At 36.4% G+C, this 27,412-nt stretch overlaps 1 protein-coding gene across 5 annotated transcripts in view; it reads left to right on the forward strand.

Annotated features, from left to right (window-relative positions):
* The window catches only part of pard3aa (par-3 family cell polarity regulator alpha, a), a 900,153-nt gene that overhangs the window by 281,613 nt on the left and 591,128 nt on the right, over nt 1–27,412 (forward strand). For all 5 annotated transcript variants that reach the window (XM_039753567.1, XM_039753563.1, XM_039753564.1 and 2 more), the window contains exon 3: nt 22,554–22,722. In XM_039753567.1, the coding sequence (XP_039609501.1) occupies nt 22,554–22,722 (169 nt within the window). The remainder of the gene's footprint in view (nt 1–22,553; nt 22,723–27,412) is intronic.

Raw genomic sequence — 27,412 nt, forward strand, 5'->3', positions numbered from 1 at the left:
GCCTATCAACTCAGGGCCAGAGAGTGGTAGGGTCTCACTTTGTTCATGCTTCAAGTGGTGGAAAACATCGAAATGCATTTGTCAGGTATAAATAATTAAAATGTTATTGAAATACAAAGTGAAGGGTGTTGTGTCAGCTTGTAAAACAAGGGTCTAAAATAAACTTAATATAGTGCCATGGGAGAATGCATGCAGAGCCTTTTGAAGGGAGAGTGCCAATAGCACTATGGCTATCTTTGTATTTTTTATTATATCAAATTCTTAATTAGGACATTATACCATGTATGTACTGTACATGACACCCTATCAGTATTACTTTTTGTGCGTTTTTCATCTGCTTTCTCCATCCATGCCTGTCGGTTTTTGTCCTTTAAAATCTTAAGTAAAATCATGCCAGTGGCATACTATTAAAATTGCAAAAGAAGAGATCAATGAACAGGTATGTTTCTGGCATGTGTTTAGCCTGTAGCTCTCCACTTAGAATGCATCTGAGACAGCTTGGCCAACTGGCCAAATCTGCATTTTGTTCCCGGTATTCTGTCAGATGAAATAAAGCAGCCAAAATAAACGCAAGTTATTTTGGGCTGCTGTAGACTGAGAGCTGTGTTTCATTTCGGTACTGATTTACACTGTGTATAGTCTCTTTGTTAAGGTTAACTTTTCTCAGTTTTTGCAACAATTTTTGTTTCAAGTAGGAAGTTACAGTATTTCCTTAATTTAGCTACAATTTAAATTGAGTGGGGTCGTTTGATAGATGGATGATTAACATTCTACCAGGTATTGTGTGTGTGTAGGATGAAAATTTGGCAAGTGGAGCCTTACTTGATATCAATAAACTGAATGCTTTAATTAAGAGTTTTAGGAAGTAGTCATGTGAAAAGTAAGAATACCCCCTTTAAATGTTTTTTTTCTTTAATTAGTGTATGTAGACAAATAAAGATTTGATGTTTGTTCACTTTATAGTTAAAGGTGATATAATATTGCTAACATACCACATAATGCATTTTATACACCGTTTTATAATTTAAATAAACATGAATACAAATTTCATATATGGAAAAAGTAAGTACATCCGTACATCTATTTCTACCTCAAATGCCTAAATATAGAACTAGATGTACCTGATCACTTGCAATGCTTACAGCATCATTAGAGAAGATCTTGTCTGAACTTGTCTTCTTATTTAAACCTCAGACAGTTAGTTTGGGTTGCTCTTGGTTATTTAATAGTATATTGTCACCATGCTTAGATTGTAGAAGTTCTTTCAGACCTTCAGAAAGAAGGTTATAAATGCCTTCAAGTCTTGGAAAGGATTTTAAAAGATCTCCAAACAACTGGAATCAACCATTCCACTCTCTGAAACATCTACAAATAGAGAAGATTTAGAACAATTGTCATGTTATCCAGGCCATGCTGCCCTGGCAAGTTCAGCCCAATAGCCCTGAAAGAAGTATCTAACTAGTCCAGAATTTCATCTTGTTACCTACAGGTAGCTTTTGTCTCTGTTGATGTCAAAGTTCATGAGTCTGCCATTAGAAAGAGGCTGCACAAATTAGATCTATGTAGGAGGTGTGCCAGCAGGAAACCTTTGCTGTCCATAAGGGACATCAAGGCAAAACTCACTTCTGTCAATAGACATCTAGGCAAAGATCAATACTTCTGGAACAATGTTCTCTGGTGATGAGACAAAGATAGTTATTTGGCCACAGTACCAGAAGACATGGTTGGTGAAATCAAGACAGCATTTGACCAGTGTAATTTGACACCAACTGTAAAGCATAGTAAATGCTTTCTAACCAGGAATGGCTGAAAAGGAAGAAAAGGAGAATCCTAGAATGGCCAGGTTAAGGGGGCAGGGGGATTTGAAATGGGCTGTGCATGCAAGACACCCTTTAAACATTGTGCAGCTGAAAGAATTCTGTATTTGATATTGGAGCCTGGTAGACAGTTGTAGGAAACGCCTACTTGATGTTGTTTCTGCCAAAGAGACTACTACCAGCTTAGAGCCAAGGGTGTACTTATTTTTTCCACAGGTAGAAATAGCATATCTGTTCATTTTCCTTTGAATACATTTTTGCAAAATGAAATCAAGTTTTTTTTCCCCCATTACATCACCTTTATCTGTAAATATTGTTTAAATAAACATCAAGTCTTGATATGTCCACTTTTATTTAAAAAAAAGAAAGAAATAGCATTTCATGGGATGCACTTACTTTTACATTTTCATTACTTTTAGCTTTAAATGAAAAAATCTCAGTACTATTCTTGTGACGTGTGCTTCTTTTAATTACTTTTTGAAAATAAACAGAGCAACATTTGTTTTGGTTGGTAAAGATCAAATGTACTTTCTTTTTATGTGCATGTCTAATCAAAGCCAGGCCTCATCTGACATGTTGAAAAAATCAAGTACAGTGGCTGTTTTACTGCTGCTTTTTTTGACAGTCATTTACAGTAGATGACATGTCCATCTAGAAAGAGGAGAAATCTGTGTGCACCTGCATATTTCGTCTCTTTAACATTGTAGTCTTTTGATTTTTTTTTTCCCTCTATGTTTTCCGTCTCCCCTTTTCTTTTCAATGTGCCCATTCCAGCCTCTTGTCCTACCTTTGTTTAACAAAATCAAATAATGCATTGATCCTTTACCCCTTGGTGGACTGAATATTTGTAAGAATCAATTCTTGTATCCCTCAGCTTGTGAACACTTTCAAATGCTACATGCATCATATATGACAGTTTATAGTTTTGTGTTCCACCCTAGTGGTCAACCATAACAAAAATCAAGAGCAAAGAAAAACAGAAAATACATCTGTGAGTGGACTGAATATTGTTCAAGATTAGAAAATCTTGTGAAAAGCTGAAACATTGTAATAAATTTTCAGGCAGTTAAAATGCCAGTAATGTGCTTGAGTACAGATAAGGTTGCACATCCGCAGAAAGAAATCGGTGGCAGCACAGATGTGAAAGTAATAATTTCACTATACCACTACTAATACTAGTACTACTGCAAAGTTTGTTGAGCAATAGTGTCATTTGTTACATAAAATCAAATAAGGAACACATTTAAAAATAAGTATGCTACTGAAATTCCATAGGTTGTACAATTTATTTCTGCTGTGTAGCTGTGAATACTGATGTATTGTATTTTTCATTTTGGAACATTGTTAATGTAAATTGTGTTTCAAGTCACATTATACACTCAATTTCAGAACGGTAGTGAAACTACTAAAGAATGAAAATGTCATTGGGTAGATTGTGATCCAAAGGTAAGAACCATGCTTTGGGGTTATATCCTCTTTTGTTTGAAGATAAGTTCAGTCTTGTTTACATTATTAAAACTTTGTACAGTATAAATACTGCATGATGACAAGATACCATTATCCAAATAATATATCATTAATTTTCCAAATATCTTAGTTCTCTAAGGAGCTAAAGCAAAATCAACATCACCATTACCTTTAGTGTTCACATAAATCAGGTTTTCAATTAATTTAAATGCAGTTTTTAGGAATATACTGCTCATCATGTTCTCAGTATAAACAGGCAGCCAACAAAGGTACTCCTACCCATCTCATCATTGAGACTGCCCATTATTTTACATAAATCAATCCATCCATCGAGCTATCTATCCATCTGTGAGCGTGTATAATCTGCTTCAGGTTGGTAAGTAGCCTGAGCCTTTTATAGCAGCATTAAGTGCAAGGCAGTGACCAAATCTAACTAGAACGTCATGCCTACAGCCACACAGACTTGCTCCATGCCATTTTAACCTCAGATATATTTTTATGATAAGTAAAATGGGTGCATACATTTTGAAAATGCATTAGGCAAATGTCAGAATGCTCATTATAACGGAAAGGACAAGTTAGGTATTTTTCATCATGGTATATATGCATTTAAATGTTTTTTGTAATTTTTAAAAAATACACAAAGTTTTGGTGTTTTAGAATGAACCCTATGAGGCGCCAGGCATAAAGCAGAAAGTTTCACAGAATGTGTCCATTTTTCAAGTTAAGACGGTTGTCAAGTATTGATCCCATGTCTTGTGAATTACACACACACATTATTAAAATAGCTTGTACATGACATTTTTTGACTTTTCCCTCTACTTTTGAAATTGTTGTCTATTGGTTGTCAGTTTTGGCTTAATGTACATGACAATAACAAGCTAAGGCTCTTTGCACATGCAGTAAATTAAATAAAATAAAGCAGAACATTAAGGAAAACAATAGTTATGTCTTACCAAAAACTTGAACAGCAGCATGTCCTTCTTTCAGAGGCAAGACAAATATAGAGAATGTTTGTTTTTCGTTGTTCATTATGTCAAAAACAGAAGTGCATTATCTTAGTGAGTGTATATATTACTTCAAGGATTGACCTCTAATGAATTGAACAAAAGCCAGTCCTAATTTCTGAGATTAAAATTAATGGTCACCTGTATGGATTTTGAGACTATTGCTGTGTCTTAGAGAGCCAAAGAACCAGCCCTGCAATTGTGTATTAAGACATGCAAGAGAGAATTCTTGTCTTTTTCTGAGAGGTGATATGACTTACTGAACTGCTGCTGTGAATGTGCTCATTCAACAAATAAGGCAGTAGCCTGGCCATGAAATCACCTTGTCTTCTTGTGTTAAATTCAGGCAGTAATGATTTTCTAATGATGCCCTCAAATAGTGGTCCTATGTGTGTATTTGCCGTGAGACCCTTCTCTTGCTGATTTTAAGATATAGAGTCAGAACAGTGACTTCAGGTTCTCATTTTGCACACTTGATAGGCTGAAGTGGGAAGCCAGTCGAAAAACTTTTTTTTTTTTTAATGTTCTAGGTTATTCTGATGGTTATTCTGCGGCAGAGCAACATTAAATATCAAAATAATCACTATGTATAGAAATAGTGAGCGAGTTGGGCTCAAAGGTCTGAGATTAGATGCCTTTTTTTTAGTGGCTGTCAGTTCAAGTTGTCTGAAATATTTATTGAAACCTGTACATAAAGCATTTGGACATATGCACTGTAACCATGGTAACAGCACATGATGGCATTGTTTGAATATTTCATGACCTTGCTTTGGAAAACACAGCTTAGTTAGCATCATATAATCTGTATAATAAGAATATGAGGGAACACAGAAAGAATTCTCAAATCTCAAAGTAAAACAGAGAACAGAAGGCTGCATTTATTTCAGAGCAGACAGGGTTTCTCTGGTCATCATTTTGACATGCAGACACAGGGAATACCCAGTATGTCGGGAAAGTGACCTCAGACAATGTGCACATTTACTCTGTGTTATTTAGCACTTGTAAACATTGAATAAGGCACCATTCAGTTCTCTTTGGCTACTAATCTTCGATAACGGATTCCAGTTTGTGCTCCCCCAGTCTCAGCCCTTGAAGGAGAAACAAAAGCAAAAGTCATTTACAGTAAATTCTGGAAAGGAATTTGCTATTTTCCTAAAACTTTGCCTGTGCTTCCTTCTTTGAACCATCTTAATTCAGATAAGGATTGCTGTGGCTGGAGTGTCGTAGCAGCTTTGGGTACAAAGCCAGAACAAACCCTAGATGAGGAACTAATACATTATGGATAGATAGATAGAAAGAAACTATTTTGACCCCAGGGTGATATTTGGCCTTTTACAGAAGATCTTTAAGTAAAATAAATAAATCTATATATACATGATAATACACATCACGATGATGTAATAGAAAGAAAAGAAAATGTCTGACTTGGCAGACACAGTCACAGTGAGACATTATACAGGTGTATTGCTGTTGGTTTAAAAAAGCCCCAGTAATGTTTCCTGACACATTTATGCTGAATAATTCCGTTGGCTGAAAGTCCTCAGTGTTACTGTGTCAGAGAGAGGATGTGTAGCATTGTTCATATTGGCACTCAGTTATGTTTTAATTCTCTCCATTGCTAACTGAGCCTGCCCTTTTAACACTAGAATCCCTAAAACCTGCACATATATTCGTTCTCCCTGACCATTCTAAATTTCCTAAAATACGCAAGGAATCTCGTAGGTTCTTATCACTGCACCAATAAGCTCTTTTATTTTGTCAGTTTGCAGCAAGCAGCCTGTACTCACCCATCCCCATCCCCATCATTCAGCCAGCAGAAGCCATCATCCAGCCACAACTTAAACAAAGACTTGAGCTGGAAGTTAGTTTGTATCAAGTAAGTTGTAAGGAATTAAATAGGTAATTATAAATCATGATTTAAAATATATGTTTCATGCGTGTTCCATGTCTGCAAAGATCTGTGTAAATGTAGGATAACATAAGAGAGATGAGGCAAGAAATGTTGTACACATAGGTAAAGCAGAATTTTTTTTTTCATATGTTATAGTAATCACAACATAATGTTGATGAGAAGTGTGGAATGTGTAATGACTGAAGTCCACGTATTCCCTGGTGGGGAGAATATTTTATATGATAAAGAGGAAAAAAAGAAGTAAAAAACAGCAATATCAAAACTGTTTCCATTTTACTCAATCATTAAAGAATGTTAAATTAGTAAAAAAAAAAAAAATGCATTAATTAACTAGATTGATATGTATTGTAAGTTAACTAAAATCGTGTCATTTTCATCCAAAAGTCTGTTTTCATGTTGTATTGTTTTAAGGATTTAAACCTAGATTAAAATACAATTGAGACATTTAGTTTTTGATATCACAAAGTCTGTGGGCTGCTCTTTTTAAAATATAATTATATACAATTAACATAAGCAAATGTCCTTATGGTTCTTGTTTTTAAGTTATGAATGCGATATACAGACAGAGCACTGCCTAATAGGCAGATAAGGAAGGCATTAAATAATACACAAACATAGAAGCTACTAGATAGACAGGGAAGGCTCTGTATAAAAAACAGATACATACTGTAGTGAAGGCACTACAGTGTATGATAGATATAAAACTGTCAGAAAAAAAACAGGCAAGACACTATATAATAGGCCAACAGAGAAGGCATCATATAAATGGCAGATAGAACAGATAGATAACAGCATTAGCAATATATTACAAGTGTACCCATTTTATCCAGGGCACACCCTATAAATATTATTTTCATGTAAGATCAATACTTTCCAAGATGCATTAAATTTTGTGAGAGGATAGGGGTTTTAAATTTGACACATCTTTATTTTTTCATCAGTTTCTCAAGACCATATCTCAAGGCTAGCAGGCTCAAATTTTGCATACTGGTACTTTTATAGGTATAGTATGTAACAGAATTAACATTGTTTGGTCCAGAGAACACTGGAATAACATATTTTGTGTCTTTGGCTTACACAGGGCTTTTCAAAAGGTTATAAACAAACAAGAAACTGCATCAGGGTTTGACCAGCAGACCTCTCAAATGTGAAAAAAAATTTTGGGTCTAATTTTCAGACCAACTTAATGCACTGTCCAGACATCTTTAAAATTATTTTTCCTGTGTCCTACATGGTCCCTTCTTTCTCAAAGAACAAGTCTTACTTTTCTTATGTGAATCTTTCATTTTTATTTTCCATTCTAAACATGGGTTCAATTCACCATTTGTCAGTAATGATAATCATCAAGCTCTTCATCACTAATTTGAGTATAGGATTAATAGAAAAAATAATTCACCATAGGCACATATAGCACAGCACATGAACAACAGCTGCTTGATTTTTAATTAAATACAACACTAGTTAAAATGAAATGTTAACATCTTGGTATTGAAGCAGCAGGAATGTAACCCATTTCATTTCTTTTTCAAATGAAGTGCAGAGTTTAGGGCATCTTAGTCTTTGAGATCAGGATGGTATTGCCTCCCACCGACCATTATAGGTGCACTAAGCAGTGCAGTGTCACACTGTAATGGCACCCAACAAATATCGTCTCTAGGTGGCCAATTGAAAGACTTTGCAGTATATTTTGGATGTCTGAAACACATCAGGATGTCTGATTCTTCTTCACTGTTGTCACGAATCACACCAATCCAACATACTTCATCATACATCCACCCAACATAGCCTCCAACAGGACACCGATCTAGTGTGAGGGACACATCTCATCCATCAGGAGTGTGATCGTGAGAGGGCAGGATCTCTCAGCTGCTGATTCAGTGGTGAATATTTGGACATTCAACTGACTGTCTTCACCGGACACCCAGCTGACTTTGAGTTTGCCATCTTCTGTAGGGATGTAACAGGGGTATTCTTGAATACCAGGTACTTTTTTGGCCAAAGAGAAACGCATTCTCTGCTCAGCAATATAAGATGGGACATCGTCACTTTTTATATGAAAAACATTTTGACATTTTTGATAACGTACTGATTGAAAACTCAATGATTACCACATGGCGCATTCAGCCTGTGTTTACTGACAAATGGTGAAAGTAACCCATGTTTAGAACAGAAAATAAAAATGAAATATTTGCATAAGAAAGTAAGGTTTATGTTTTGAGAAAGAAGGGACAATGTAGAAAAAATGAAAAATATTTTAAAAATTTTCTGCACATTCTCACATACCATTTGGGTGCTCTGAAAATTAAAACCAAATAGATTTTTTGGTTTTGAGAGGTCTGCTGTTCAAACCCTGATACAGTTATTTTTCTGAGCATGGAAAAAAAAATCAAAAGTCTGTGTCGGTTACAAATATGTGTTTCTGAGGCCTAAGTATAGCTAAACCAAAAACTTAGATTAAATTTTGGTCAGTTTGAACTGGCTACTTTGACCATGCAGGGTCATCTGGACCAAATGTTTTAATTTCATCACATACTATACGAAAAGTCTTAGCCTGCTAGGTGCTTCATGAGCTATGGACTTGTGAAATTTGATGGAAAAAATGAGGCTGGATAAAATCGATACAAACCCCCTCGGTAAACTGGCTTGGAAAGTATTGATGTTACATCAAAAATATTTACAGGGCATCACCTGACTAACATAGGTACACCTGGTAATTTTTCCAGAATTTTTTCATTTCAAAGTGTGTGGGCCATTTGTTGGTTTGACATGGAATGACTCCTATCATAACAAATCTTTGCTTATATTCTCCTAATCTTTGGGAATAGCAGGCATTTAATTGGAAAAGTGTGCCATCAAGTTAGTTTTGTCTGCCAACTGTACAGCGATCAAAGGCACAGCTTGAAAAGCGACACTCACTGTTTTATTTATTTTAAGCTATTAATGTATTAGGGGAGAGGTTCGCTGATGTTGAAGAATAACCTGGAAGTAGGCTGCCATCTCTTTAGATATTTATTCTTACAACACTTTTTACAGGTGTGATGTGTGTCTTAAGATTTTCTTATTATTGAATACTTTTTTGCTAGATAATGATAAGCCAGGGGTGCAGATGTCAAACTTTGAACACCAGTAATAACCAAAACAAGATTAAAAAATGAATTTTTGCACTAGACAACTACAATTGTATTATGTAAACAAAAGTTCCATGTGGTTGACCTCTTTACAAGACTAATTGAAAGCAGTGTCTGCTTCTTATTCAAGCTGCTGTTATGTTTTAGTGCTGTTATTGAGCTTGTGAAAAATGGACCACATACCTGTGAAAACTCATTTCCCTTTCATACACCTGTTTCTACTAATTTAAGGGAATTGTCATGTACTGTATGAACAATGATGTCTTTGCTTGTTGCAGCTTTAAATGATGTATTGACAACTTGGCCTTTTGAGAAGCTGCTTTCTCAATGTTGATGTTGTCTGAGCTGTTATGCACAGCTAGTATATGCATGCGTCCAAACTTAGTTACAACCAAATACAGATAATTAGTGAAGCTACAATTTCTGCTATCCATATAAGATGACAGTTTTCCAAAAGAGTAAAAACAGTGATATTCTCCTTTGTAAACTTCTTATACATGCTTGAAATCTGTCCTTTTGAATTGTAATTTGAGGAGGAATTTAATGGTTAAAGTATGATTTTTTTTACTAGTTATTTTGTAAGAGCTACGCTTACATGTGGCAAAATTTGTAATTTGTACGTTGTTGACGATGGACGTTGTCTTATTGGATGCTATATGAATCTTTAATGAGCTACCCGTCCACTTCTTATAAATCTTTGATGCTATTGGTTAGTTTTGGTCCTACAGATTTTCAGAATTGGGACACGCATACTAGCGCTAGCCCAATTTAAAGTTGCCTGTTAATGTAACAAGAGTCTCTTTGTGAAGGGGGAAAAAAACCAGAGGACATTAAGGAAACCACACACTCATGGACAGAATGTGCAAACTTCCGCATAGACAATTCCGGAGGCGTGACCACGGGGGGCTGGGGTGGGCACTGCCCCCCCAGTTACAAGCCATGCCCACCCTGCGAAATGCTCTGTCTGTCCAATGAAAACTCTGGAGAAGAATTAACATTTGATTTTCACAGTTCACTTCGCTGCACATTTTGCAGCACGTTTTGAACCTGTTGACCGCATTCTTTAATTAAAATAGCATATACGCTATATGCATAGGTGGCTTATTAAAAAGCAGACATCTCCAACCTCTGTCCCACCGCGAGCTGCTGGCTCCACGGTTGAGCCAAGCACCGCTGCTACCAACACACAACACAGCACACAAACGTTGGGAACTGAAACTCCAAAAGATGTAGATAAACCTACACAATCCTCCAGCTCTGCGCCCGTGTCGGGTACTCCAAACCTCTGCCTTCAACAAAATATACAGTCCGGTCTGCCTGACTTAAATATGGATAACCCATCCCAGCCCATTTTAATTAATTATCCCAAGCACGCATTCGGAAAGACACTCAGATGTTTTAGTGCAAGCTGGTATCAGTCTCGACCATGGCTTGAATATTCTGTTGTCCGTGATGTCAGCCTTTGCTTTGCCTGCCGCAAATCTAGTGTTTCCAATTCGGACTGCGAGGACATATTCACCACACACGGCTGCACTACTTGGAAAAAAGCTCTAGAAAAAGACGGTGGCGGCTTCCACAAACACGCGTCTAGTATCCCGCATGTCAGAGCCATGTCTGCATGGCAAGAGTATCGGCGCTGGGCAGAGACGGGTGAAAGCATAGTTCAGCTACTGGGTCCAACCCAGATACAAAAGATTAGATATTATATGAAAAGCATTGGGGAGGCCGTTCAGTTCCTTGCAGTCAATGAACTGGCTTTGCGTGGTCACAATCACGAAGGTGGGGAGGAGGGACTTTTCTTTAAGTTCTTTGATTACCCAATCAAAAAAGATGCCAAAGTTGCAGAAATTGTAAAATACATCTCAGACAACGCAAAATACACATCCAATGTAATTCAAAATGAAATAATTCATAATGAGACTCTTGCCAAAATGGTGGTAAAAGATATCAGGACCAAATATGAAAAAGCTGACTCTCCTGGATTTTGCATTAAAAGTGATGGTACCAGGGATCGCTGTAACATTGAGAATTTGTCTGTAGTGATTAGATTTGTCCAGAACTCCATCCCTGAAGAACACCTGATTGGCTTAATTCAACTGAATCAGCTTGATGCTGAATATATTTTTAACCAAATTCTGTCACATTTCTCTTAGTTAGGTTACAGCCCAGACAATTTAGTGTGTCAGTGCTTTGATGGTACTTCTGTCATGTCGGGGGCAAGGGGTGGTGTCCAGGCTTTGTTACAAAACACATTTGATAAGTATATTGCATATGTACACTGCTACAACCACCACCACCTCCATTTACCAGTGATACATGCAATGGAATCAGAACCTCTGGCTAAGAAGTTCTTTAACTGGTCAAATTCATTGAACACATTTTGTCACAGACATTATGTTTCACACACATACAATATACCCACACTAGCAAGACTTCAAGAAATATTATGGACCAGTCATTATGATGTCACAAAGTCCATTGTCAACAATGAGGAAGCTATAAGGGGGCTTCTCTCGTAGGTAGCAGAGGCTGACACTGCCCCTTTTGACATTTGCATAGAGGCATGTGGTCTTTTGACACAATTAAAAAAGCAGAATTTCTTCAATACAGGAAAATTCCTCATTCATGTGCTTGGTGTGCTGAAACCAGCCAATGCAATTCTACAGGCACATGCAGTGGATTTGTGCACTGCTGGGGAGGTGGTGACAGCTTCACTGGCCACACTGAAGGAGATGAGAGGCGTCTCATTCTGGGAGGAGCACTTCTCTCAGTGTGAAAGTAGGCCTACCAATTCGCTCAAAAGGAAACGGAAAGTTAATTCACAGCTTGATGATAATATTGTACTAATAATATTAACTTTTAAAAGGGCTATGTTCAGCAATCTTGATAGAGCTATTGTGGAAATGGAGACAAGATTCTCTCAGAGAAATGTTGAATTATTGAGGGCCACATCGCTTCTCCTGCCAAAATCAGAATTATTTCTTGATCATTCTCTCCTGAAACCACTTCAGGCACTTGCAGGCACAGAGCAAAACAGCATGAGCTTGCAAAATGAAATTGCTGTGGCAAAAGCAATGTTGATTAATTAACTGCCAGCTGATGCTAATCTCTCTGAAGCATGCAAATGCGTTCAGCAGTACAAAGAGGCCTTCCCTATGTTGCATTCGCTATATGTCACAGCACTCATCATTGGTGTGTCTTCAACTGCATGCAAAAGCTCTTTCTCTACTTTGAACTACATTCTCACTACACTCCGCCGATCAATGCTGCATTCAAGGAAGAGAATTTTAGTCATTCTGGCACATGAGAAAAACATCACAGAAAATCTAGACATGAATGAATTTATTTCAGAATTTGCCAAGAGTAACTGCAGACCAGTCCTGTAGATAATATCCAGGTTAAACACTGGAAACTGATATCCTATAGCCTCCCTGATGACTACAATGAGCCACGTTTCTGTTCTTGCTCTCATATGTTGTATACATTTAACTTTATTGATATTTACCTTGTATATGTAGTTCTATATTTGTTCACAAAAAATAATACAAGTTCAATTGCCTCTGTTAATTTTATTGAACAATAGGTTATGATTTTAGGTATTTTGCTAGTGTTATATAAAACTATGTTGTTGTTATTATTTGACCCCCCTACAAAAATGGGGATGGATGGATGAATATTTTTTGCCCCCCCAGACAAGCCAAATGCCCACCCACACAAGATGTTCTGGTCACACCTCTGGACAATTCACTTTTATAATGAAGTAATTCTACTAGCAGAAATAATGGAATATATGGCCAGATTAGTAGTAGTAGTAGTAAAGTAGCTGTTTTTGTTCTTCTGCCTGCATTCTCTGTAATAACATAGGTAATGGTGAGCATCAAGCAACCACAGCATTTCACTTCCCCTTCTGCCTTCCTTTTTGCTTCCCCCCTATTCTTTTGATGTAAACTATTGATTTATATACTATAATCACCCCTTGTTTTTTTTTTTCTTCGTTTGATTCTGGTTCCGTTTTTCCTTTTGTCACTGGTTGCATCACTTTTTCACTTGACTTTCTCAACAGGTTTCCTTTGAATCTCATCTTCTTTCTCGTCAACTCTTCCACCATTTTCTTTTCTATATTCATCCTCTTCATCACTTTTTCATTTGTCACCTTCTCTGTCCAGCTGCTTTTCGTTAGCCTTCTGTAGCACCACATGTCAAAGCTTTCCAGCTCTTAATTGGTGCTTTACCACATGTCCATGTATCATTACCATAACCCAACACTGGGAAGATGTAAGTTCTCAATAATGTTTTTTAAGGTGAAATGCTCAGATTTCTTCTAAGGAAGTCCTAGAAGCTCTCCTTTGCTTTGCCTAGTTTTCATTTTCTTTCATCAAGCAATCTCCTTGCTCTGTAAACCAGCTTGCAAGGTATTTATCTACCTTTGCCTGCCCTAATTGTTGACCTTCCACTTTTATATTTATCTGTGATATTTCCTTTTCACTAATCAACATTACTTTAGTCTTTCTTGAATTAATTTCTCTTCCATAGTCCTTACATGCTTTGTACTGTAGATCCCATCTACCATCTTCTGCAAATCCTCTGCTATTGATGTCAGTACTACAGTGTCATTGGCATAACATGTTTTTAATCTCTTATCCATTTATCTTTATCCCTGTCTTTTCTTATAACACCTCTTTTATCAGGAATTCACTAATTATAGGACAAATAGTTTACATAATGACATCCATCCTATTTTTAATAAAAATGTCCTCTGTTTCTACTGAATCTGTCCTTAAGTTTGGTTTCTTTTTCCAGTAAAAACAGGCTATACTTTTTCTCATGACTCAGTACACCTGTTTTGTCAAGTATTTCTAACAGATTTTCCTGTTATACTCCATCAAAAGCATTAACATAATCAATGAAGCACATTTTTTTTCTTTTCTATCCTTGTTTATACTGTCATCTTTACCATGTATTTCCCATCACCCTTTCCTGTCCTTTTTCTGAGAACTAGCTTGCTTCCATTCAGAAGTTTCTTTGATTGATGTTATTCTTGCTTTCACTGCTTGCAGCAGCATCTTCACAGCGTATGGTATCCAAGTCGTATAATCTTCACAGTCTTTTACCAACAGTGTCTAATGTATCAAGTGAAAGGTATTCTTTAGAACGTCTTACAGAATTGTTACTTTTATAATATTTAATTTGTCAATCTTGTTATATTTATTATTTCCTCTACATCTATCACTTGTAGAAACTCTGCTGTGATCCCATAATCTCCTGATACTTTATTTGTCCACAGTCTTCTGATTGATTTCCTTACTTCTTCCTCATCTTCTCTACATCTTGTTTTCTCCATCTGGTCATGTAGTATAATGTGGGATAGTTTTTATCTTTCATTATTATGTACAGCTCCTTCCATTATTGTTCTTCCCATCTCTTCCTCACTTGTCAATAACATAGCATTGTTCTGTTTTAGCATTTCTTGTACTCTGTGTCTTGATCTCATCTCCTTCAGTTTTCTGTGAAAGATTGGGCAGTGATTCCTGTCAAGCTCCGGCAACTCAATTTCTTTAGAAATCCTTTTTAGCTTTGTACATTTTCTCTGTTTTTCTTAGCTCAATTCTTTATACTCCTGTTTATACTCCTTCCATATTCATTATATTCCTCTTTTTGTTCATGTTTTCCAGCATTTGTACCGTCATCCATTTGTGCTTAATTTCTTGCTCCACTTCCCCACATAATTCCTTTACTACTTCAAGTCTACTTTCCTTTACATCCTTCCACATTTTTTCTTTCTTTTATCATGATTAGTGTTCAGTAATAAATACTAGATGATAGCTTGTAACTTTTATCCATTTTATTTCACATGAGAATAATTGTGTGGATAACAAGTCTTTACCAGAGGGTGATTTGGAGAAAAAACATGATAATGTGCAAGAATTCCTGGTCTGTTACCCAAGAATCATTGAGAGTGTGTGCTGTATGGCATCATCAGTGTGACCATTTAAAAGTTAGTGAGAGTTAGCAGTGGCATTTCTGATATTGGACTTTAGTGTAATGATGTTTGGCAACAACTTATTAACTATGATTTCTGCTTATTGTTTTTGTTTACACAAAAGAAAGAACTGATATTCCGGTAATATATTTTGGCTAGTTTAATGTTTACATCTCATCACCTGGTCCTCTATTTAAAATTCTTCCTCCTTCTGCTGACACATAATAATAAGAAAATCATCCTGGATGTTTATTTTTGTAATTAATTTAATGTAAACCAAAGATGAAATGGTGTCATTCAGTTACAGGCCACAGCCTTTATAATATAGAACCAATACCTTTTAACCTTACACATTTGTAGTTTAAATATGTGTTTTACACACAGATTTTGACCTGACCTGGATTAGTAAGCTTTTCTCTTAGACTAAAAACCTTGCTCATGTTTTGCGGGTAGTTTTTATAATTTGTTTCTAGAGTGATATATAAAATGAATTAAACTGCAAAAATAAATAAAAAATACAGGTTGGATTAAGATGTGTAAAACATACTGATCCTGTAACATATGGAAACTAGTGTGTTATCATTGCATATGTCCAACAGCAACAAGAACATTAATTTCTGTGGCCCATTTTTATGCACTTGTTGCTCAAAGTGCTTTGCAGGATATCAAAGAAATAGTTATAAGAAAAAAAATTTAAGTTTGATAAGAATAATGAATACTGTATTTACTTGTGTACCACGCACCCTCGTGTAAGGCACGCACCCTAATTTTTACAAAGAAAATCGTGAAAATCGTTTTGCCCCGTGTACGACGTGCGTTGTGATTGTGTAGGAAGTGTTTAGAGAGAGAGAGAGAGAGCAAAAGTGAAAGAGAGAGAGAGAGAACGTGAGTGAGTGAGTGAGTGAGAGAGAGCACGAGCGAGAGAGCAAGCGAACCCAAGCAGAAGAAGTAAACATTACAGAATTATATTTCCTTGTGTATTTCTAATGCTAATTTTCAGGAAAAAAAGTGCGCGTGGTACACGCGTAAATACGGTAAATTGCATACAAAAATGAATCCATATGAACTTGTATAAAATAGATATGTAATTTGTAGAAAGTAGAGTCCTTTATATAGTTAATTTTTCAAGAGTCTAACGATGAGTCAGATAATAAGATCAGATGGCTGGGGAAGACAGAAAAAATAAAAAGCTCCAGCTCTGGAGTGAAAAAAAAAAAAAATCTGCAGGGGTTCCAAGGCCAAAAGACCACCCAGCTCTATCTGGGCATTCTGCCTAACTTAAATGAACTTAAGCAGTTCTGTATCATTTTTTAGGCTTTGCCCTAGGGAAATTGATGTAGTGGGTCTTGTGGATAATTGGGTATCTCCTTTCATTTAACCATCATAGCTCCTTTGTAGTGCAGTGCTTTGATCAGATGATAGTGGTGAAAAATGGCACAACTGGAAAAACTGAAAAAAAAGCAGAGAAAAGTAATAATAATTGCAAACTCATGATGAATATGCCAAGTCTGTGATACTTGATGAAATTTTAATGTATTGTGAAATAATTATCTCTTCTCACCGCTTTCCTTCCATTCTCAGCCGTTATTTTTACTGTGACTCTTGAACTGCACAAAGAACAGTCAGTATTTTTGTCAAGCCCAAAAGGCATTCTGGCACCTCAGTGTTTTATTTCCTTTTATTTTAATAATTCATGCTACAAATTTACTTTGCTACCACTGATGTAATTTAATTGCTTATTGCACCACCTCCATCCTTCCTTTGTGTTTGTGTAAACAAAGCAGGATTCCTGAAATGTGTCTTCCAAATCCTTAACGCTTGGCTTATAACTGAATAGAAACATTAAGTAAATTTAACTTCAAAGTGAATGATTTTACTGTGAAAGATGTTTTTGAATCAGGTTTTTAAGAGATTTGTATGAATATATAATAACCATAATATCCAGTGAATCTGCAGTAGTCTTCAAAGATTTTTTTTGGTGTTACAAAAAGCTTTAAGTAACAGAGGAGCTATGTTAAGAGCAAACATATCAATAAGGAACAGACAGGAGAAAAAAATACATTAAACGACACTCTACTTGAGGGAAAAAAAAAATTGTATTGCACAGAAAGTATGTCACAAGTAGCTACACTGAAAGCTTAATTTGAATGGGACCATTTGGGAACAGAGTAGAAGCAGCGGAGTTGAGCTATACAAAAAGCATATCAGTCAAGTTTGGATCCTTAAAGAGAATTTCATTGGAAGCCTTAATGAATGGATCATATCACCAAGGATTTAAACCAAAGAGCGTATTTACAGCAAAAGAGAATTGTATAGGAGCAGTTTGAATAAAGATTCATTTCAATGTATATGAATGTGTGCAGTAAAGGCTCAGTAGCTCAGAAATATTTTGTTATGGTGATAGGAATGTAGTATGTTTTTAAGTGGTATTTTTTGAAGTTAATTTAAAGGTTCCAAACAGTTCTCTAAGGTGAATCACCACCCGCAGCTCCTATAACTTTTATTGATTTCAAATGAAATATTTTGTAATGACTTGACACAAGTACAGTATGTCAAATATAAGCCCGCCTCAAGCAGTACTCAGTTTCACCTACCCATAGGTAAAGTAATGGACACATAAATTAATTCAAAAAATAATTGACATGAAAAGCAATTTGGCATGGGGCACAGAACTGTTTATATTTTTTGATGTGGCTTTATGAGTGATTCAAATGAGTGATTTTTGGTAATGGATGCATTGAAAACATATGTAACATTAGTCGACAACAGTTAATGAGTGTTCATTTTGAAATCTGTGTCTTCTTCAAGTGTTATTAATACATTATGCTACCTCACATATGTTTTTGTGCTCTTTCCATGTAATGTAAGACTGAACACCTGAGTTAGTGAATGGTTGAAAAATGGCAGTTTATGGTGAAATTTTGGTTGGAGTGTGAGAATGTAAATGACTTAATTCTTGCTGGTCCTTTTGAGGAACTTATTGAAACAGTTTAGTTGCTTCATTTCAAATTCTGGGCTTGTCAGGATACATTGTTATTAATCTTTGTTATTAAAGAGACAGCCATATGAAGGAGGTCTACAAGATCATGTTACTTAATTTTAGCATCTTTTTTCTGTAATACTAAGTCAGTGGCAGAGTGATTTAAGGTCCATCTCCATTGATATTAATCCATACTTTTCACTGTAAGGAAGCATTGTTATGTTATATTCTGTTCTGTTGCACCTTTTTCAGCAATGACTGCACCTCCAGCCCCAAATTAGGGTTGATTCCTGTAGTGTGTGTCATTACCATAATAGACTCTTGCTCTCTGTGAACCTAAAATGGAGTTAATCAGGTTCAGTTAAAAGTAAGTGATTGTAAATTCTACATTTTTGTTACAGGAAACGACTTATGCAAAAATCTAAACTCTAAAGTGCTTAATACTTTGTCATAGCTGTCTTAACTTGCCAAGCCTCATCCATTTGTGAAGTGTAGCATATTTTCCATGAGTGTAAAAGAAGCTAAAAGAAAGAGAAAGCTGAACATCATAGTATTTTATGTGGTCATTTTTTATTTAACTCTGATTGAAAGAAAACAGTGCAGCACAGATACAGTATATCAGTCAATCACACTCACCCTTCCACACCACTCTAAATAAAGATTTAGGGTCACTGAGTAATTTACTACTGATCAGACCAAGATAATAACTGTCCAGGTCATCCAATAGTTGGTACCCATGACATTTTATCTACATTGGAACCAGTGTAGTCCAGTCCGAATAAACAAATATATAAATTGTAGGCATGGGAAAGTTAGCACATTAATTTTTGAGATTAATGTGGCCTTTTTAATGTGTTAAAAAAATATTGTCACATCCAGGACCAACGATGAGGTAATCATTTCAGGCAGTGCTTTGGTCAGGGCGGCATTTTTATGTAAATTTTTTTTTTTTTTTAAATATTGCAAAACAATAATACAAAAAAGTTAAGTGTGCACCTAAAGAATTACATACACATCCAGTACCATCTATATATATAATTCACTAAGGCAAGACACCCATGGAAAGCACGCCGGAAGGGGCGTGGATTGACTAAGCCGCCAACAAATAAGACACCTATGGTGCACGCAAGAAGGATCCACGCCGGAGGTAAATCACCATATGCAGCATGTAAAACAGTTTGCGAGGGGTATCCAATGGGATCCTTAAAACAATCCTTTACAACTGAGGTTCAAACACAATGAAGTAAGCAGTCTTTAAAAACCGCATTTTCGGTTACGACACACGACCGCGTGCACCATAGCAAACTGTTTTACACGCTACATACAGCAATTCGCATCCGCGACAAACATGTGTCTTCTTAGATGCTCCTGCAGGAACATGGAAAGTCTACGTGAGTCACAGGTGCATCTGGACTGTGCAAAGACGACAACGACTCAAGTGACGAATTGGAGGTGGGCACATAAGCGATGGCGGTCCGCCAGTTTTCAGTCATGGACGATTGTGTGTTGGTTTGTTCCATGCATTGTTACAATGTTGCTTTTCTTGCTGATTTATTACATTACCGATTTTTCAAATGTTAATTTTCTCCCTGTGCTTAAAAATCATTAAAAAACCGGCCTGATTATGCGGCGTATGGTACGTAGTGGGTTGGCTAGTGTTTATATACTACTTTTAAAAATTTTATGAAAGTTTCATATAAAGGATTAAAATTTCGTATTTCACCACGTACATAGCAATACATAGCACTGGTGTTAATTTTCTTAATTTATACATACTAACAAAGGTGAAGGGGAGGGGGAGTTTATGGCAGTTCTGGTGTAAAGCTAGAGAAAAGGTAAAGATTATGGCTTCAGGTTTCTGTAAGAAGATTGAATCGATTTTATGTCACAAAAGTTATCTTTGAGTTGCACTGAAACCAAAATAAGTGTCTTGTATCTGTGTATTTAATTCTCTGGTGTGCCAGGTAGCTTATAGTTCTGATTGCCATAATATAATAACAAAATTCTACGAAATGGAAATGTAATCATTATTCCAGTTTGCAGTATACAGTATTCGCTAATTTATGCAAAGAACACAACATAACCATCCAAGTAATGCACAGTGTCAGTTTTTAAGTAAGACAACAGCTATGGAGATCTTGTTTAGTGTTCTAGGAGCAAGTAGAGTAGTGTTTTCCAACCTTTTTTCTGTGGTGGCACAGTTTTTGTAACCCAAAAACCCCCCGTGCGCACCATGAATCTACCAACCAAAAAAAAAATATCATTAAATCTGTTAGATGTGCTAAACTGTCAGAAAGGGCAAGACAGAAGGAGGCATAAAAGCAGCCTGGAAATTGCAATTTGCTATGCGAAAGTTGCTGGCAAACACGCACCCAGGCAGATGGACCCCTGACATGTCTCCTGGCTGCGAAAGTGCTGTGTCTGCAAAACAGCAATCACTGAGCTGTTTTTATGTCGGCTTCTCGAGGTAGTCCCGTCCTTCTCGACAGGTCTTCATCACCTGAAGAGTGTGTTTCTCTAAATTCCGCACAATAGGGGGCACTACACTGTTATTTCCACGGTGCATCAGTTGAAAATCACTTGTTTAAAGTATAATTATCAAGTCGTTGATAGTAATGAACAATTGAGGATGGTATTTGCAGAGTTTTAACACAAGTTTTAATGCATGTCCATTTAAGAGATGTGTATTCTTTCAATTGAATCAGTCTTTAGCAGTACATTCAAAGTAAACAGTTATTTTGATCATTTTTTACTTTGACATGTCTGTGTCTAATATGCTATGCCAATTTGAGAATGAATACATTGGCCTCATTTTCTTATTGCTTTCTTCTCAGCTTGACTTTTAGGAAGGCATTCAGATTCAGACTGTATTTTCTCAAGTAGCATTTTGTTAAAAGTTCATGTTTAAGGTCATTGTTTAAGTTTAGACTATGCCATTATTTTTTTTTTATTAAATTCCTTTGTGTTGATTCTACATTAAATTTGTGATTCAGTGTGTATTTACTTCATGATTTATGTAGTAATTTTAAATTTAGGAGTTTTAATGTTAAAAGTGATTAATTGTGATTAATTACATATATTTATGTGATAAATTAATCAATTCCCATTCCTAATAAATTGAAAGGTTCCAAAAGCAGCATGCCAATGATCTCATTACTAATGTCATATACTGTACCTCAAACAGGAGTTTACAGATAGCCTTTAGAATTTATATCATTTTTTAATATATTTTAACAAATACACAACATTTAACATTCAAAACTCAGTTGTTTCTTCATTTGCCAAGCTATTGTGCATTTGCCCTAAGTAGCATGTTTTCATCACCTCCATGAAAGTCAGTGAAGCAGCAACAACAACAGATGTCTTCACTAAGGGTGTGGAAAAGTCTGAGCATTTTCAAATATCGTGATATGGAAAGTTTGTAACATTTTTGTGAGGAGATGGTAGCCCAAACACAGCAGATGACAATATTTATGTCTGAATAATTGTTAATCAACAAATAAGTGACAGTGCTGACAGGATTTGCTGCTGGTGGCAAGATTCACAAAGAACATCTGGACCATTTATATATTTATCTATGATCATTGTTTTCTGCAGTATTTTGGAGCATGATAATAGGTTCTTGTACATCAGTATTCATAATGTAATCATGTTTAAATTCACCTATGCAAAGATTAAAAACACAAGCTGGAATATAGTATAAAGTAATGCTAATATACTGTTAGGTCTCACACAATGTATTTTTCTTCAGGGCCAAATTTAAAATAACACATTTAACACAATAAAAAAATGTAGACAAATGTGTGTTTTTTTTTTTTTTCCTTTTTAAACAGTTAAGCGGATAATACCATGCCATCCGTGAATCACCATACTTGATTTCAGGTTGACATGAGTTTTGCTTGTCATAAAATTGGCAAAACGTAGTTTTCTAAAATCGCTAAAACCCCTTGATACCTGTCAGAGTCCCTGTAAATGTTATTTTGAAATGAATAGAAGACATCATCTGCTCTTGGCAGGCAAATGATGCCATGATTTGGCAACAAGGTGTCCATTGGACTCGGTAATTGTTCCTGGGATTAGTGCTGCTTAGCATTTTCCTATCTGCAGAGAAAAATATGTTGACCGAGTACTGTATCTTTATGTAAATGGTCCACTCTTGCAGTCTCACTGGATTCTCTGCATAAAAAGGTGAGCTATGCTGCCAATGCACCTCCTTGAACAGCAGATTTGAACTGTAATGGTTTTTCTCTTTGTTTCCACAGCTTGTGGCTGTATATGATGAGCAAGATCCACATCATGGCGGCGATGGCACAAGCGCCAGCTCCACAGGCACTCAGAGCCCCGACATGTTTGGAAGTGAGCTTAGCTCAGCTTTCCAGCCTTATCAGGTTGCCAGTGAGATTGAGGTCACACCATCAGCTCTTAGAGCCAGTAAGTGGTACCTTTTCTTTTTTTTCTAACCGTTCAGGAGCCTGTTGTTGTTATTTTGTTTGCATGCTAGCAAATTTTTTAAACCTTTAGCAGGCCTCCTCTCCTCCTTGATCCATTGCTTTGACAAAAGGAATACTTTCAGTAACTACCTTTCTAGAAGGGAAAGGATAATAAAGTTTGTGTTGTCAAATTTGTAAATGTGAATTATTTATATTTTAAACACCTGTTGCTATAAATGACCTTCTCATTGAGGTTTGCTGATTGTGGAGTACGTAAGAACCATTTGTGAATATAGTGTAATTTCATTACAGTCTAAAAATCTGCCTTACATACAGTAAAGACTAAAGCCAAATCTAAACTCATAAGCCACATACTGCTAGGGCTGCACAATTAATCGTATAATGATTACAGTTATGAGTACGAGTGCTAAGATATGCTAATTTATGAAAAAATAATGTTCACTGCATTACATTTAGTACTCCCGCTGTGTCTAAGATTGAGCTTTCCTAGTTAGAGACAGAAAATAAGTGTTGTACACAATCACAGATGCATTCACCAAGTCCATTGCCAAATATGAGGCACTCGCATCTTATGACTAATAACAGGTAGCCACGCTAATAGCATTTTAGGAGTTTGAAGCCTAAATAGTGTGAATTTCTTATACTTTTTTTTGCAGCAGCCTCCAAAAGATGAAGAAGCATGAACAAAGCTGAACCTAGACCATCTGACAATTTTTACATGTTTTGGAATCAAAATAAAGAAAATCATCTATAAATTGAAATTATTTCCAAAAATGTGTTGTGACTGGTAGGTGGCGCCAGTGAGCCCCCCAATCCCCCCAAACCCTTCCAACACAAATATGAATTCAAATGACGTATTATTAAAACATAGATATGAACATGTGATATAACAGTCTCACAGCACAATTCTTTATTTCTCTACCTCCCCACACTCTCTCTGATTCCTTCTGGTGATCATTGTCCACCTTCTTTTAAAGTAAACCTGGGAGTACTTCCAGTGTCATGACTCTGCCTAAGGGTGGTACTTCCAGGTCAGGCGGAAGTGACTTAAAATGAGGATGATTTGCCTTTGCATCTCCCCCTGGTGGCACAGATGTAATACTGTAGGGCTGCGCTACCTGACTATAAATCCATGCTTGCCCTGCAGGCATCTATGTAGGCACAACTGTCCAGGAAGTCGGGGAGGCAAATAGTTTGCGTAAATATTCTCTCCCTCCCGGCCAGAACGCTAACCCAAATGTCTGTTACAGTGTAAAATGACTACTGTAGTGCTGCACGAAAACAACACAAATTTATACAGCCATCAAAAATGTAATCATATAATTAATTCACTTTGATGAGTGCATGAAAAACTAAACAACCAGCACCAAGTCCCAGTAACTTAAGGTCCACAACGTACATAGCCATTACCCATTTGCGTTATAGCGCATGTCTGTATCCAGCAATCTATTGAAAACAAATCCAGGTAAAAGAAGTTATTGCATTTTGTTGTTAAAAGACAAGTTTGTAATTAACAATATGTGCAATGAAGGTTTTAAAAAATGATCATCACTCTGGGTAAGGGAGATGTCATCCCCTCTTACAAATATTTTCCCAATTTGTGCTGCTTTTACTTTATTCTAAATGTTTCAGGTCTATTTCAGTTTCTGCCTGGTAGTTGGCACACTGTGCAACCAGAGTTGTTTTTTTTTTTTTGGATGAAAAGTTCTATGGAAGCATACTCAAGCAATCAGTGCTCCAAATATTTGAATTCTTCAGGTCACATTTTTCACCACAATAATTGTTCCAGCATAGTTGGCACATACAGTAATTTCCTAGTCCTTAGGAACACTTGTACCATTATCTATGCCTATTGTACCATTATAGTCTACTGAAAACTAGTTCAGTTTCTGCTTACCATTGACTTCAATGCATTTCAGGAAGTTTGGCTAAGTTTTTGAACATTTCTGTAATTTTGTTGAGCTCATACTGAAGTGAACTCTTTGAGGTTTGCTCTTCACTGTTTACCACTTAGTACTTATTGAGTTTAGTGCATTTTACTATTATTACATTTAATGGTTTTCTAAGTTTATAACACCTGTCCTTTTAGAATTAATTCTGTGCTTTGGATTTACAAATACATGCAGCTTTTGTTTTCTTATTACGCAGAATAAAACTCCAATTTAACATTCTCATGCTTAATATTCTTTGAGTGATGATTGATGGTGGTTACTTTTTCAAAAGTAACATTTATTTTGGGGGTGGGGGGAAGTAACAACATATTTATAGTATACTTTGTAAGACACGGCAAAGATAAAGCTTTAGGATGACATCATGACCCTGTATATTGCAAAGGCAAAATAATAAATGCTTTTCAGCCAAAGAAGAATGTTTCAGTAGATGTGAGTCTAAGATTACTTGTCCAAGATGCCAACATTTCAGCTTAAATGCAGGTCAGGCAGGAAGAGGCAGGTCCGGATAGGCAGATACTGGTAGTGGCGTCAGACTTGGTGAGGTTGTCAATCATCCAGTCCATAGAGGGAGGAAGAGAAAAGGCATTAGAATACAGCACCACCCTGTGGATCAGCAAGGATTTACCACCACCTGAGCCTCTAAGCATTCTCCAAGGTGCAGGTGGGTGACAACTTGCATTTTATTTCATAACTAGCAAAATACCCGCGCTTCGCAGCGGAGAAGTAGTGTGTTAAAGAAGCAATGAAAAGAAAAGGAAACATTTTGAAAATAACGTAACCTGATTGTCAATGTAATTGTTTTGTCACTGTTGTGAGTGATGAGTGTTGTTGTCATATATATATATATATATATATATTTACACACACACACATAAACATATATATATATATATACATATCTATACATATACACATATATACATACATATATATCTACATATATACACACATATACATACATACACACACATATATACACACAAATACATATATATATATATATATATACATACATACACACACACATATATAAACATATATATACATATACATACATATCTACATATATACACACACAGCTATTTCGTATCAGTGCAATATGCTGTTTGTTAAAACGGTTGACTCCCGCTCTTACGTGCAATAACAAATCAAATCATTCAGTTGTCTTTGCTCATATGTCATTTTAGAGCTGGACGCCTGCCATCTTTTTTTGGCCACAAGTTCGTTTCTGTTTGGTGTGAGGTTCTGCGTTGTGGAGATTCTCAGGATGGATTGCAGGTGCTCATCAGTGAGGCGACTCCTGTGTGCTGTTTTGTTAGTCTTTATCACTGAGAAGAGCTTCTCACACAGATATGTGCTACCAAACATGCACAAGGTTCGAGCCGCATGTAGACGGACTTTTTTTGTTCTTCAAAGTCACCAAAGCGCCGTGCAAACTCAGTGCGCAATAACTCTAGCTTCGCAATAACTTGCAGCATCATAAGGTAGACTTGATTAACGCGGTAAGTGTTAGGCAAGGCATCTGAAGCGCTGCATTATGGGATCTGTAGTTTATTGTGTTACCAGCGCTTCATATACCCGGGCTTTAATAACAATAATACAGTATATAAAATGATCTCGGGGCGGATATAATTACCGCCAGGCGGATGTGGCCCGCGGCCCTAGAGTTTGACACAAATGGACTAAATAGAACTTGAAAAGATATATTTTTTCAAATGTGATCGCGCAATTCAGATAGAGTTGACGCGCAATTCAGCCAGCATGCCTCAATGAGTCAAACACCCCTCGCTCTTACTTTTTTACCGTTCATCTAATGAATACACTGAGTATGGCTTTACCAAAACAATCATTGATGGCGAATAAAGTATCCATTATTCGAGTATGTAGAGCGGGATATATATATATATATACATATATATATACCAGCGTATCATAGGGAGAAGTAGTGTGTTAAAAAGGTAGAAAAAGAAAAGGGAACATTTTAAAAATAATGTAACATGACTGTCAATAAACAGTATTTGTTTTGTGAGTGTTACTGAGTGTTGCTGTCATCATGGATTTGATTATCATTATTTCTTTCAATCAGGTTCGTATTTGTAGGATGTATTGTGTTCAAGTTACATTCCGTGTTTGTCAATCGTTGTAAAGATGACAGGTTTCATTCATCGATTTGTTTCTTACTGCATCAATAAACAGCTCGTCTTCTTCTTTATCTGAGACCTGACACACTGCATGCACAGGTTTTTTTACACTGTCTTCCTTTAGCTGGACATTGACTTTTTCCACCGTGTGCTTTGTTTCCACAGTAGCTGCATTTATGAATATGCTTATCAGGCGCTTCATATTTTTGCTGCCTTTTCAATTGTGTAATTCGGTTTTGTTCAGCTCTTTGGAACTGTTGCTTTTATCTGTGCACTCGCGTCAGTTCACGTGAGCCACTCGGTGTACTTGCATCGAAGGTTCCCAGCTGTGCTGGTGCCATCTCGTGCTATGTCCATAGCTTTATTTAATGTTACCTTAGTCCTGGCACTTAAAACTTTCTCTCGCAGTTTCGCTGAGTTTGTGTCAAACACCACCCTGACCATCTCATCTTCCTCTCCATAAGCACAGTCCTTCACCCGTGAATATTTACCCGTGGCAGTTTGCTATTGGATTGCCGCTGACGGACGGCCTTATATGGGCAGGCACTAAATTACAAGCGCCAGCGTAGCCTGTCTA

This window comes from Polypterus senegalus, chromosome 5 (assembly GCF_016835505.1).
Source record: "Polypterus senegalus isolate Bchr_013 chromosome 5, ASM1683550v1, whole genome shotgun sequence".
In the NCBI taxonomy this organism is placed as follows: domain Eukaryota; kingdom Metazoa; phylum Chordata; class Cladistia; order Polypteriformes; family Polypteridae; genus Polypterus; species Polypterus senegalus.